A 13,029-nucleotide genomic window follows, 5' to 3' on the forward strand; every position below is an offset into this window, starting at 1 on the left:
TACATATGATATTAATGATTCTATATTATATCATCAGTTGTCACTAGGCATGAACGAATCTGAATTCTGTTTTTGTGTGTCCTGTCTCTTCATCTTGCCTCTAGCACAGTGAGAACGAAGACTTTAATTTCCGCCTTTCTTTTCTTTCTTTCTTTTTTTTTTTTAAACGGCTACACCCAAAGCAAATGGAAGTTCCCTGGGCCAGGGATTGAATCCGAGCCACAGCCGCGGCAACACCAGAGCCTTTAACCCACTGCACTGGTCTGGGAAGTGAACCAGCATCTCCATAGTGACCTACACCACTGCAGGCAGATTCTTAACCCACTGTGCCACAGCAAAAACTCCAATTTCTGCCTCTTGAACTCTCAGTAAAATAACAAACTGATACTTTGATTCTGATTAAAATCTGAATTCATGCTAATGTTGTCAGTGGTGACAGGACAATTAAAAATTTGTTTCTTTTTTGTAATCACTATGTTGTAACTGATAATTGATTATTTAAATAGGGAATTCTGGAGTTCCTGTCATGGTGCAGCAGAAATGAATCTGGGAGTTCCCATCGTGGCACAATGGTTAACAAATCCTACTAGGAACCATGAGGTGGCGGGTTCGATCCCTGGCCTTGCTCAATGGGTTAAGGACCCAGTGTTGCCATGAGCTGTGGTGTAGGTCCCAGACGTAGCTCGGATCCCGAGTTGCTGTGGCTCTGGTGTAGGCCAGTGGCTACTGCTCCGATTGGACCCCTAGCCTGGCAACTTCCATATGCCGCGGGAGTGGCCCTAGAAAAGGCAAAAAGACATTAAAAAAAAAAAAAAGAAAGAAATGAATCTGACTAGTATTCAGGAATATGCAAGTTCGATCCCTGGCCTTGCTCAGTGGGTTAAGGATCTGGTGTTGCCATGAGTTGTGGTGTAGGTTGCAGATGAGGCTTGCTGTGGCTGTGGCGTAGGCCGGCAGCTGTAGCTCTGATTTGACCCCCTGGCCTGGGAACCTCCATGTGCCTCAGGTGCAGCCCTGAAAATTAAAAATAAATAAATAAATAGGGAATTCTGCTTTGGTCACCATATCTAACATATGAAAATTTGTTTGCAGTTTCACAAGCATCTGGTTAATGCTGTGCAACCCAGAAGAGCAACGTAATTTACATGTTAATGTCCCAAATCCAGGGAGAAGTCTTTATATAAACAGGGTTAGTCTCCGGAATAGACAGCTAGATGGTAACGGGATGTGTGAACTTGCTAATTACTCATCCCTCATGTGAACCTTAACCGGAGTTTCCGAATTCCTATGTATCAGTCTTTGTATTCAGAAAACGTGCACCATGAAGTCCGTCCATGGGTATTTGCTAATCTTGGCACATCTAAGGTCAATGTGCTCCGTCCTGACCTTTTCTGATGGAAGAATGCTTTGCATTTCAAACACAGATCCTCCCATTCTCATTAGAATGATTTAAGATGTTCTGTTTTTCTTTCAAAATAATGTTTTTAATGTTTTTGCTTTTTAGGGCTGCACTCTCAGCATGTGGAGATTCCCAGGCTAGGGGTCCAATCAGAACTACAGCTGTTGGCCTGCACCACAGCCGCAGCAACGCCAGATCGGATCCACGTCTGCGACCTACACCACAGCTCACGGCAACGCCGGATCTTTAACCCACTGAGCGAGGCCAGGGATCGAACCTACAACCTCATGGCTCCTAGTCAGGTTCGTTAACCACTGAGCCACGACAGGAACTCCTCAAAATAATTTTTAATGTCTTCATGTCTCCTCAAGAACATGAAGTGATTTTTTGATGGTGGTTTCAATGTCTATGGCTTGCAACTAGTATATGACATTTATATCTAAGTTCTAACAAATCTCCATGACTAGTCAAGAACAGTAACCACGAATCCCTCACCCAGTGTTTGTCTTTTCTGTTCAGGGTCAAGGTGGAAGGTCCGAAGGCTGGGGAAGACCCTCAAAGGCAGCCACTTAAGTCCTCCATTCCTTTCCTAGAGACTGATCAGCATTTACCCTTCCGAAGAAGCCCACTGGAAAGCCTCCTCAACTCAGTGCCAGAGTCGAGCGTGGACTGTTTGCAGCAGAACATGATCAGCTCAAATATGATCATCAGCGACCCAGGTTCGGATCTCAGCACTAAAGGAACCAGCAGGGCCGGCAAGAGGCAGCACAGTGGTGTTCAGAACCCCTGCCCTCCTGCCCGAGGTGGGGCCCGGCACAAGTCCCTCAGCATAAAGGACAAGATATCAGAATGGGAAGGGAAAAGGGAGTCGCCCGCTCCTGCCCCTGGCAGGAAAACCGACGGGCAAGAGGATTACCTGCCGTCCTGTGTGATGGAGAGGAGAGGTAGCGAGGGTGCAAGGACTCGAGCCAGAGAGGCTCAGAACGGAACAAGACTGGGCCCGGAGAGTAAAGAGGATGCGAGGAATAAAGGGGCAGCGGAAGTCAGGGCGTGGGATGCAGAGGGGAGGCAAGACCCAAGCCAGCCCGCCCGGGAGCTGGCTCCACGTGCGGCCAGAGGCCGGGAGCCAAGTCTTAGCAAACAGCGCTTTCAGAATGACAGCCTCTCTGTGCTGAATCAGGTCAAGAAACTTGAGCAAGCCCTGAAGGATGGGTCTGCAGGGTTGGATCCCCAGCTACCAGGCACTTGTTATTCCCCCCACTGCCTGCCGGACAAGGCCGAGGAGGGGCACCCCCTTCCTGAGCCCCGTGGGAGCGGGAGCGTCTCCGAAGTCCGGGCCCACCCCTTGGACCTGGAAGCCAGGGAGGCGGCCCCCGAGGCTGCAGAGCAAAGGAAAGGCTCTTGCGGGAGGCCCTGCGATCCAAGCCTGGAGAGTGGGTACAGGGAGGACTCCCCCTCGAAACCCTTCATCAACCCCCTGCCCAAACCCCGGAGAACGTTCAAACATGATGGAGAAGGGGACAAGGATGGGAACCCCGGCATCAGCTTCAGGAAGGATAAAAGGAACCTGCCTCCTCTGCCTTCTCTACCTCCCCCGCCCCTGCCCTCCTCCCCGCCGCCTCCCTCTGTGAACAGAAGACTGTGGAATGGGAGACCGAAACCCAGTGCTGATCACAGGTAGGTGGCCCGTGACTGCTGCATCACAGTTCTCCTCTCAGCCAATTGTTGTTATTATTATGATTATTATTTTTGCTTTTTAGGGCCGCACCCACAGCATATAGAGGCTTCCAGGCTAGGGGTTGAATCGGAGCTACAGCTGCCGTCCTACGCCACAGCAACGCAGGATCCGAGCCACGTCTGCAACCTACACCGCGGCTCATGGCAACAACACTGGATCCTTAACCCACGGAGTGAGGCCAGGGATTGAACCTGCGACCTCATGGTTCCTATTCAGATTTGTTTCCGCTGTTCCACGGCAGGAACTCCTCAGCCTAATTATTTATTCAGCTGTTAGATCTTTTCATTAGTCGAGACTATGCATAGCTTAAGATAGGTCACTGATTAAACTTAAAAATGTGATAACTGATGCACGTGTTTTGTGTCCCTTGGCCTCAAAAAAAGAGTATTTGCTTTGAAAAATTATCCTTTGGATGTGATAAGTACTTATAATTCATACAGTAACCAAGAATTAAAACCTGCGTAACACTGGCAGTCCATTATTTGATGCTAAATTATGCTCATTCCCAACTAGTCTGTGGTGCTCTTAGTCTTTCCTGGCTCTTCCTTTCAGTTTTTGTCTTGGTATAAGCTCTAGAAACACACTGCCCGCTCTGCCCTGGCCCTAACATGATCTGAGTAACCTTGAACTAGTTACTTCACTGCTCAAGGCCTTAGTTTTCTCATTTATACCTATATATAGATGCACACATGGTAAATATAATAGTAAAATAATACAACATGTGAATAAAATATGAGAGTGCCTGAAGGTAAAATCTGGTCTTTTTCTAGTCTATTTCTTTTCTTTTTTTTTTTTCTTTTTAGGGCTACACCCATGGCATATGGAGGTTCCCAGGCTAGAGGTCCAGTCAGAGCTACAGTTGCCGGCTTACACTGCAGCCACAGCAACATTGGATCCAAGCTGCGTCTGTGACCTACACCACAGCTCACGGCAGCTCATGGCAACAACACCGGATCCTTAACCCACTGAACGAGGCCAGGGATCGAACCTGCATCCTCATGGATACTAGTCCTATTCATTTCCACTGTGCCACGACGGGAACTCTTCTAGTCTATTTCTGTAATGTGCTCATTGGTTTGATACCTACTAATCTGGAAACCAGCTGCTGAGAAAAACTCAAAACAGTGTTTTTGTACCTAGCGCCATCACTTCTTCACCTCCAACTTTTATCTTGACTCACTGCCCTTGGGCTCTCGCCACTTACTCTGGAACTGCTCTGGTGCAGGTCCACCTATGACTTGGTTTTGCTAAATCCAGTTACAAACAGTTCTCTGTTCTTTTCCTAACTGATCTCTCTTAGTGTTTGAGGAACAGCTTGAGTCGCACCACCTTGAAGCACTGTGTTCACTTGGCTTCCAGGCCACCTGCTTTCCTATAGTCATACTCCACTGGCTGTTCCCTCTCAGCTCCGTTTTCCTCTCCCTCTACATGTCAGAATAACATCCTCCCCCACCCCCCCAGAGTTCCCATGGTGGCTCAGCGGAAACAAATCTGACTGGTATCCATGAGGTTGCAGGTTCAATCCTGGACCCTACTCAGTGGGTTAAGTATCTGGCAGTGCCATCAGCTGTGGTGTAGGTTGCAGACGCAGCTTGGATCCCATGTGGCTGTGGCTGTGGTGTAGGCCAGCAGCTGTAGCTCCGATTTGACCCTTAGCCTGGGAACTTTCATAGACTACAGGTGCGGCCCTAAGAAAAAAAAAAAAAAAGAATAAAGGCCCCCCCTCAACCCATGCACACCCCATCCCAGGATCAAGTCATCCCACCTCCATCTGCACACTTGTTTTTTTTTGGCCTCATCTGTGGCATGCAGAAGTTCCTAAGCCAGGGATTGAACCCACACTACAGCAGTGACTCAAGCCACTGCAGTGACAATACTGGATCCTTAACCTGCTGAGCCACAAGAGAATTCCTGTATACTCACTCCCTTAATGATCTCTCCCAGGACCATGGCTTTAGATGTTGATTACAGGCTTATAACTCCCAATGTGTATCTCCAGGCCTCTCTCCAGCCTCAGGGGTGTGTAGTCACCTCCTGTTTAGGTCTCCCTTTGGTTATCTAATAGCTTGGACTTAACGTATCCAAACCTAAATTCTGAATCCAGGCCACTACTAATAGTTTCCTCCTAGAATAGTTGCTAGCTTTTTTTTTTTTTTCTTTTCTTTTTTTGGCTGCACCCACGATGTGCAAAAGTTCCTGGGCCAGGGGTCGAACCTGCAGCCTCTGTAGACCTGAGCCGCTGTGGTTGGTTTCTTAACCCACTGCACCACAGCAGCAACTCCAACAGTTGCTATCTTGTTAAATGGTATTACTCTTCATTTTCCTTAGGCCAAAAACCTAGGAGTCATTTCTGATTGCTCTCTTTTCCCGCGACCCCCAGTCTAATTCATCAGAAAGTCCTTTGTTTCTGGCTTTAAGCATTTTCATGATTCTGACTCCTCCACTGCTGCCACTTTGGTCATTTTATATCCACCCCCCGCACTTAGTTCTGGTTCATTATTCTTTTAATGCACTGCCGTCTTCTACGTGCTCGTATTCTATTTAGGATTTTTGTATTGATATTCTATAAATGGGACTGGTCTATACTTGGCTTTTACTGTACCAGCTTTACCAGTAAAAGCTTTATTATCAGTGTTATGTGATAGAGAAAATTTTACAGACTCCTTTCATTTAGGTAGTGAGAGAGTTTGAATCCATCTCCAGTTCTAAAGCCTTTCCCGGAGTTCCTGTTGTGGTGCAGTGGAAATGAATCCGACTAGTAACCATGAGGTTGCAGGTTTGATCCCTGGCCTTGCTCAGTGTGTTAAAGATCTGGTGTTGCCATGAGCTGTGGTATAGGTCGCAGACTTGCGGCTCGGATCTGGCGTGGCTGTGGCTGTGGCCTAGGCCAGCAGCTGTAGCTCCCATTTGACCCCTAGCCTGGGAACCTCCATATGCCCCAGGTGCAGCCCTAAAAAGACAAAAGACAAAAATTAAAATTAAAATAAAAAAATAAAGCCTTTCCCAAACCAGTGCCTACCTCAGGACCCCAAGTACCCTGTGACTTTTCTGCTCCTGTCCCCAGTGCTACCCCAAAGTAGCCCTTCTATGCCTTTTCTGGGCTCTTCCTCCAAAGAGGCCCCCTGTCCCAGGAGCAGGTTCGTTCTGGGAAACGGGAATCTTTCAGCTGTGTAATCGATGGGCAAACAGATCAACCTGGTGATCGGTTATTCCCATCATCTCTTCTGTCTTAGCTACCATCTGCTCTTTTCAGTCTTCCAGCATTTTCTTTAAAAGCAGCTAAAGTTACTTAGTTTCAGTCCAAAGATGAAATTTTCCTTGGCCGCTTTGAAGATGGTTGCATCAGCTGTGTTTTAAGAATTTTGGCCTTGGATTTTTTTGTTTTGTTTAAAAGAGTGCAGTGGAGGTGATTGGGGCAAGATGTTCGCTTTCTACTCTTAAAAAACAAAGTGTGCTCTTTACTGTGGTCCTATCGCTCGGAAAAAAAAGAAGAAAAGAAAAGGCTCAAGTCTGAATTTGGCAGACTTACTGGCCTCTCCGAGGCGGGAGAGCCAAGCCAAGGTTGCAGAAAGACCTGATTAAGGATTTCGAGGTTATGACGGTTTAGAATTACACGGCCAGGCTGCGCGCCCTCAAGAACGTGTTCAGCTTCTTTTCACAGGCCGATGAGTCCACCTCAGCTAGAGCCAAACCGTGGATTCAGATTCTTGGTTTAAGGAAATGTATTTTCTTTTTCTTTTTCTTCCTCTCTTCCTATTTCTCTCCGCTCTTTTTTCCTTTTTTCTCTCCTCTTCCTCCTTCTGTCCCTTTCTTCTCTCTTTTCTTCGTTTCTCTAAAGCCCCAGGCAATTAAATGGAAGGACTTATGCCTTCAATCCTAAAATGGAAAATGAGTAACCCTCAAATGTCAGGAAATTCCAAAGATAAGATTCCTACAGCAGCATTAACTTGGTTATGTATGTTTTATGGCATACGCTTAATAACTTCGGCAGGAATGCCTTAGGGCTGACATTTAGCAAGAAAAGTTATTATTTTTTAAGTGCACACAGCATCCCGAATTCACATGTGTCTGTACACCCCAATTTTTAAAATTTGAATTCACATTTTTAATTTTGGTCTAATTTGATCACATGACAGAGTTTTTAGATCTTTATGAAACCAAGTAACTATGTTGACCAAAATTTCAACTTTTCAGCGGATTATTTTGGCATCATATAGATTCAGCCTTTCCTTGGGGCTTTAGTGTAAGACTTTCAGAGCTTTTTGAGGACATGAAACCTTAGTCATTACGTGGCTGCGGAATCATCTAGGACTGTTACTGATTCCATGATTTCCATCTGCTTTAAGACTAATAGGGATCCTCACGGCAGCGTGGCTGGGCAGTATGGCCCTCAGCTCTCATGGGTTTAGTCGTTAATGCACCAGCCATACTGTGCTCTGTCCCTGTCATTTTGAGTCTGTCTCAGTCACCACAACACCCATGAGGCAACTCTAACTACCGTATCTAAAATCTGAATGTTTAAAATCTTTAGGAGTTCCTGTTGTGGCGCAGCGGAAACGAATCCGACTAGGAACCATGAGGTTGCAGGTTCAATTCCCGTCATTGCTTGGTGGGTTGGGGATCTGGTGTTGCCATGAGCTGTGGTGTAGGTCGCAGATGCAGCTCGGATCTGGCGTTGCTGTGGCCGTGGTATAGGCCAGCAGCTGCAGCTCCAATTCAACCCCTGGCCTGGGAACCTCCATGTGCCGTGGGTACGGCCCTAAAAATAAAATAAAATAAAAACAAAATCCTCAAAGGGGCAAATTGTTTGATGAACTTGCAGTTTAGAGCAAAAGTTAGTTTGAAAGCATCTGAGAAGCTTGATTTTGTAAATTCGTTTCTTCCAGTAGTAGCTGCATTGAAGAACCAAGAGATGGGAGTGGAGAGGGTGATTGTTATTCTGCGTTAGAACAGTGATTGTTGTGTCTTTCTTCTCCTTGGACTTTAGGCACAGTGACAGCTAGAGGTGGTTTTTCTTCTGACATTTCTCTTGGGGATCCAGGATAGAGACAGGTGGAAACCGACGTGCAGAGTCACACCACTCCACGGAGGAGATACCGAACAACAGAGTGTGAGCTCAGAGCTAACAAAAGCATTCTCTTGCTTAGCCTCCTATCAGATCACCTGGTGGGATGATGGCCCTTCTCAAGGACAGAGCTTCCCCTTGTCACTGGGGATGGAGGCACAAAGAGAGTCTATGGCAGTTGGAAGTGGACAAGGGAGTCAGAGCCTGGGAACCCTGGTTTCTAGCTCATCTAAAAGATGTTTTAAGTGGTTGCTAGGTCTCAGGCTATCTAAGCTACTTTTTTTTTTTTTTTTTTTTGCTTTTTAGGGCCACTCCTGCAGTATATGGAGGTGCCCAGGCTAGGGGTCAAATTGGAGCTACGGCTGCCAGCCTACGCCACAGCCACAGCAATGCCATGTCCGAGCCACATCTGCAACTTACACCACAGTTCACGGCAACACCAGATCTTTAACCCACTGAACGAGGTCAGGGATTGAACCTGCAACCTCATGGTTCCTAGTCCGGATTCGTTTCTGCTGTGCCATGACGGGAACTCCTATCCAAGCTACTTTAAATACAGCTGAAAATGATTCTGGGGGAAATGGGTTCAAAACAATTGACTAAAAATCAGCTCTAAGCATACAGATTAAAAGAATTAAAAAAACCCTTTTAACCCCAAAGTAGGGATAAATTATAAGCAGTAAATATGGTCATTAAAACCAGCTTTTAAAATATTCACTCACTTTTTCAAGCAACAAATATTTACTGTGGACCTATGTAATGTTAGAATATAGCAATAAATAAGATAAACTGAGACCTGGCCTTCATGAAACTTACGTGCCACAACTGTATAAATAGTTAGAAACACACAACTAGTGGGAGTTCCCTTTGTGGCTCGGCAGTTTATGATTCCCGACTGGGATCCATGAGGATGTGGGTTCAATCCCTGGCCTCGCTCAGCGGGTTAAGAATCTGGCTTTGCCACGAGCTGTGGTGTAGGTTGCAAACGAGGCTCGGATCCCACGTTGCTGTGACTGTGGTGTAGGCCGGCAGCCATAGCTCTGATTTGACCCCTAGCCTGGGAACTCTGTTGTGCCCTGGGTGCGGCCTTAAAAAGTGGGAAAAAAGAAATATACAACCAGTAATGTAATCAACCACTCTCAGTTCTGTAAGGAAGCCGTGGTGCTCTGGGAATGTCATGGAAACAAGGCCTGCTCAGAGAGGAAGTAACACTTTTGCAGAGGCCTGAGATTCCCAGGAAGGGGTGGGGTAGGAGAAGAGGGTCCAGTTTGAGTGAACAAACAATCGAAGGCCTCGGGGAACGAAAGACTTTAGCCTGTGGGAGGACTTGAAAGGCAGAGGTGGGCCAGAGGGGGAGGGAGGAGGGGTGTGAGCTGAGACCCAGAGGCCTTCCGAAGACTAGGCAAGGATTTTGGCTTGTTACCAGAGAAGAATGGGAAACATTTGAACGTTTTTAAGAAGGGGAGGGACAAAATCTGATTTGCTTTTTTTTTTCTTTTTAGAGCCACCTTCCATGGCATATGGAAGTTCCCAGGCTGGGGAGTCCAATTAGAGCTTCAGCTGTCGGCCTACACCACAGCCACAGCAACACCAGATCTGATCCATGTCTGTGACCTACACCACAGCTCACGGCAACGCTGGATCCCTGACCCGGTGAGCCAGAGAGTGAACCCACATCCTCATGGATACTCGTTGTTGGATTTGTTACCGCTGAGCAGCAGTGGGAATGCCTGATTTGAATTTTTCAGGCAGCAGTGGCAGCGTGAAGACCAGAAGGGGTACAGTGGACAGGGTGGGTAGATTTGGGGGGTGGGAGGAAATCAGGGAAGCATTGGGGTCACCCTGTACTATAATTGCAGTGAGGATTGAGAGAAGCGAATGGACCCGGGGATATCTTGCAGATAGAAGTCTTGTTAATTGGTTAGATGTGGACCGAAACAGAGAGGGAAACTTGGCCAGGATTTCCAGGGTTGAGGCGTAGACACGTGGACAGTGGTGACGGCCTTTGCCGGGAGGGTGGCACTGGAGAAGGAGCTGGTCCTTATAGTGGGAAGTGGGGGTAATAGGAGTAGGAGTTCAACTTGAATTTGTTAATTTCGAGCTTCTCCGTCATCTAAACAGAGATGAAGGATGAGCTCTTCAGTTTGTTTTTCGTTTACAAAAATATGGAAAAGTCACAGATAACAAAAAATACTACTTGAAATTACAGTATTTGGTATTGGTTCTTGAAATTTGGATATTGCATAAATTACAACCCACTGAAGCAAGCTTCGGTGGATCAGTCAGATCATTACAGGATCTCTAAGAAGCACCAAAATCAGGACTTCCTGTTGTGGCGAAGTGGAAACGAATCCAACTAGGAACCATGAGGTTGCGGGTTTGGTCCCTGGCCTCACTCAGTGGGTTAAGGATCTGGCATTGCTGTGAGCTATGGTGTAGGTCACAGACACGGCTCTGATCTGGCGTTGCTGTGGCTCTGGGTTAGACCAGCAGCAACAACTCGGATTAGACCCCTAGCCTGGGAACCTCCATATGCTGTGGGAGCGGCCCTAAAAACACAGAAGACCAAAAAAAAAAAAAAAAAAAAGAAAAAAAAAGAAGTACCAAAATCACATAATTTGAGGGCCCAGGAAGCAATTCAGCCCCAGAGGAGGTTGCAGCCCTTTGCCAGGCTGTGGGCTCCCAAGAGGCAGGAACTTCTTACCTTTGCATCACCAGCTGTGAGTTTAATTCCACCCTTAGAAGATGCTTATTAAACATGCAGATGGGGAGTTCTCATCGTGGCTCAGTGAAAATGAATCTGACTAGTATCCATGAGGATGCGGGTTCGATTCCTGAGCTTGCTAAGTGGGTTAGGGTTAGGGTAAGTGGGTTAAGGATCCGGTGTTGCTGTGAGCTGTGGTGTAGGTGACAGATGTGTATGGGATCCTGCGTTGCTGTGGCTGTGGTGTAGGCTGGTGGCTACAGCTCTGATGCGACCCCTATCCTGGGAACCTCCATATGCCGCAGTGTGGCCCTCAAAAAGCAAACAAAAACAAAAACCTGCAGCTGGATATAGAACAAATGTGGAAATGTTTAAGCGAGAGAAGAGCCAATTTGGATGTGGTTGTCATTTGCATTTCATAATTTCCTTTCTCTCAAAGTTAATATGTAAATAAAGGTATTAAATCTCTTTTTCAAGTTAAAAAATATTTTTATGGATAATACTTAGCCGAGTGATTTGATGATTACTTTAATCGTATTTGTCCCCTTCAGGGACACTCATCACCTATTTGAGCCGCAGAACCCAGGACTGCAGTCGCCAGAGGTAGTTATTTATGCAGATTTTAGACATGGTGCTGAGGAGGAGCCAACCACCTAAAGCTAATGCTTGCAAATATGTTACTAACACAGGACGGTGATAAATCAAACTCTGTAACTGGAATTGTTTCCCACTGCCCCTAGAAGCTGGGCGTGTAAAGATTTCTGGTTTCTCCTTGATTTTAGCCGGACAGTAGCTTCATGTTGATTTAAGAGTTTGTCTCAGAGCTCCTGCTGTGGCCCAGTGGATTAAGAACCTGATTGCAGCAGCCCAGGTAGCTGTGAAAGTGTGGGTTCCATCCCCAGCCCAGACCACTGGGCATAGGTTGCAGCTGCAGCTTGGATTCAATCCCTGAAGAACTTCCATATGATGTGGATGTCGCCATTAAAAAAAAAAGTTTGACTTTCAGTCAGTCTTCCTGTATAGGAGTTAGCCAGCTGAAAATCAAAATTTTAATACAGACTTGGAACTACTATTTAAGAAATCCTGTGATGAATTCTTTTGCAAATTAGGTTAAAGTTTTACAATGTGCATAACCATTCTTTAATCAGCTTTTGTTTTTTAAATGAAAGCTTGTTATATTTTAAAAGTGGCTTTTCTAAGGCTATTTAGACTGGTGGTACCTTTTATGTGTCAGGAATCAAATGCAAAATATAGCTGATATCTTATATTAGCATCTTGTCCTTGAAAATACGGAGGATCATAAAAGACCTTCAACCTAGAGCTTGAAATCCCAGGGTGTCTGACAGCAGCCGTTTCGCCTACAGGCTCATCCCTGCCTAACAAACTCCAAAAGATGATCCAGATTCTTGACTGTGTCATATGCTCCGAACAAGTGAGCCATCCGCTGGGACTTGGAGAGCCTTTAGCATATAAACATCTTTATTGTTAGGGCACTTATTATTAAAACATTTGAACTATACAGAGGTTATTTCATAAATATTTTATAATAATTGTATCATTTTAAAATTTGACCTATAAAATATTGCTTCATAGGTGCCTCAAATGAGTTGTTTTTGTTTTTTTTTTTTTTTGGCCGCGCCTGTGGCATGTGGAAGTTCCCAGGCTGGGGATCGAATCCATGCCTCAGCTGCAGCAATGCCGGATCCTTAACTCAATGTGCCACAGCAGGAACTCCCCTCAAATGAGATTTTTAAAAAATAAACCATTAAAATGCTTTCTCCATGGCAAGGCAGAGCACAGCTGCAGCCCTTTCTGCAGTCAAAGCAAAGGCCAAGCTCACTCGGGGTCGTGCTGGAATCCCAGGAGGTCAAGGTTTTACCTGTAAGCAGTGGCCACCATCCTGTCCCTCTGCTGCTGGGAGTGGAGCTTCCTGACATTGTGGCAGACACTGCTCGGGTCCTAATGAAGGGACACCCTTCTGTCCCCTTTTTGCCCTATGAGGGTTCATCGCATATCTTCATTGTATAGTTGAGTTCCATTATGGAAAATAGAAAGAGGGGGCGTACATGGGCACAGTCATGGGTAATATGGTTTTCTATAGAAAATTAGTTAAAGCACCTAAT

General features: G+C 46.1%; 1 protein-coding gene across 2 annotated transcripts in view; it reads left to right on the forward strand.

The window, feature by feature from the left end:
• The window catches only part of DENND2A (DENN domain containing 2A), a 124,166-nt gene that overhangs the window by 37,778 nt on the left and 73,359 nt on the right, over positions 1-13,029 (forward strand). For both annotated transcript variants that reach the window (XM_047763228.1, XM_047763230.1), the window contains one exon: positions 1,919-3,076. In XM_047763228.1, coding sequence (XP_047619184.1) covers positions 1,919-3,076 — 1,158 coding nt within the window. The remainder of the gene's footprint in view (positions 1-1,918; positions 3,077-13,029) is intronic.

This window comes from Phacochoerus africanus, chromosome 16, assembly GCF_016906955.1.
Source record: "Phacochoerus africanus isolate WHEZ1 chromosome 16, ROS_Pafr_v1, whole genome shotgun sequence".
Classification (NCBI taxonomy): Eukaryota; Metazoa; Chordata; class Mammalia; order Artiodactyla; family Suidae; genus Phacochoerus; species Phacochoerus africanus.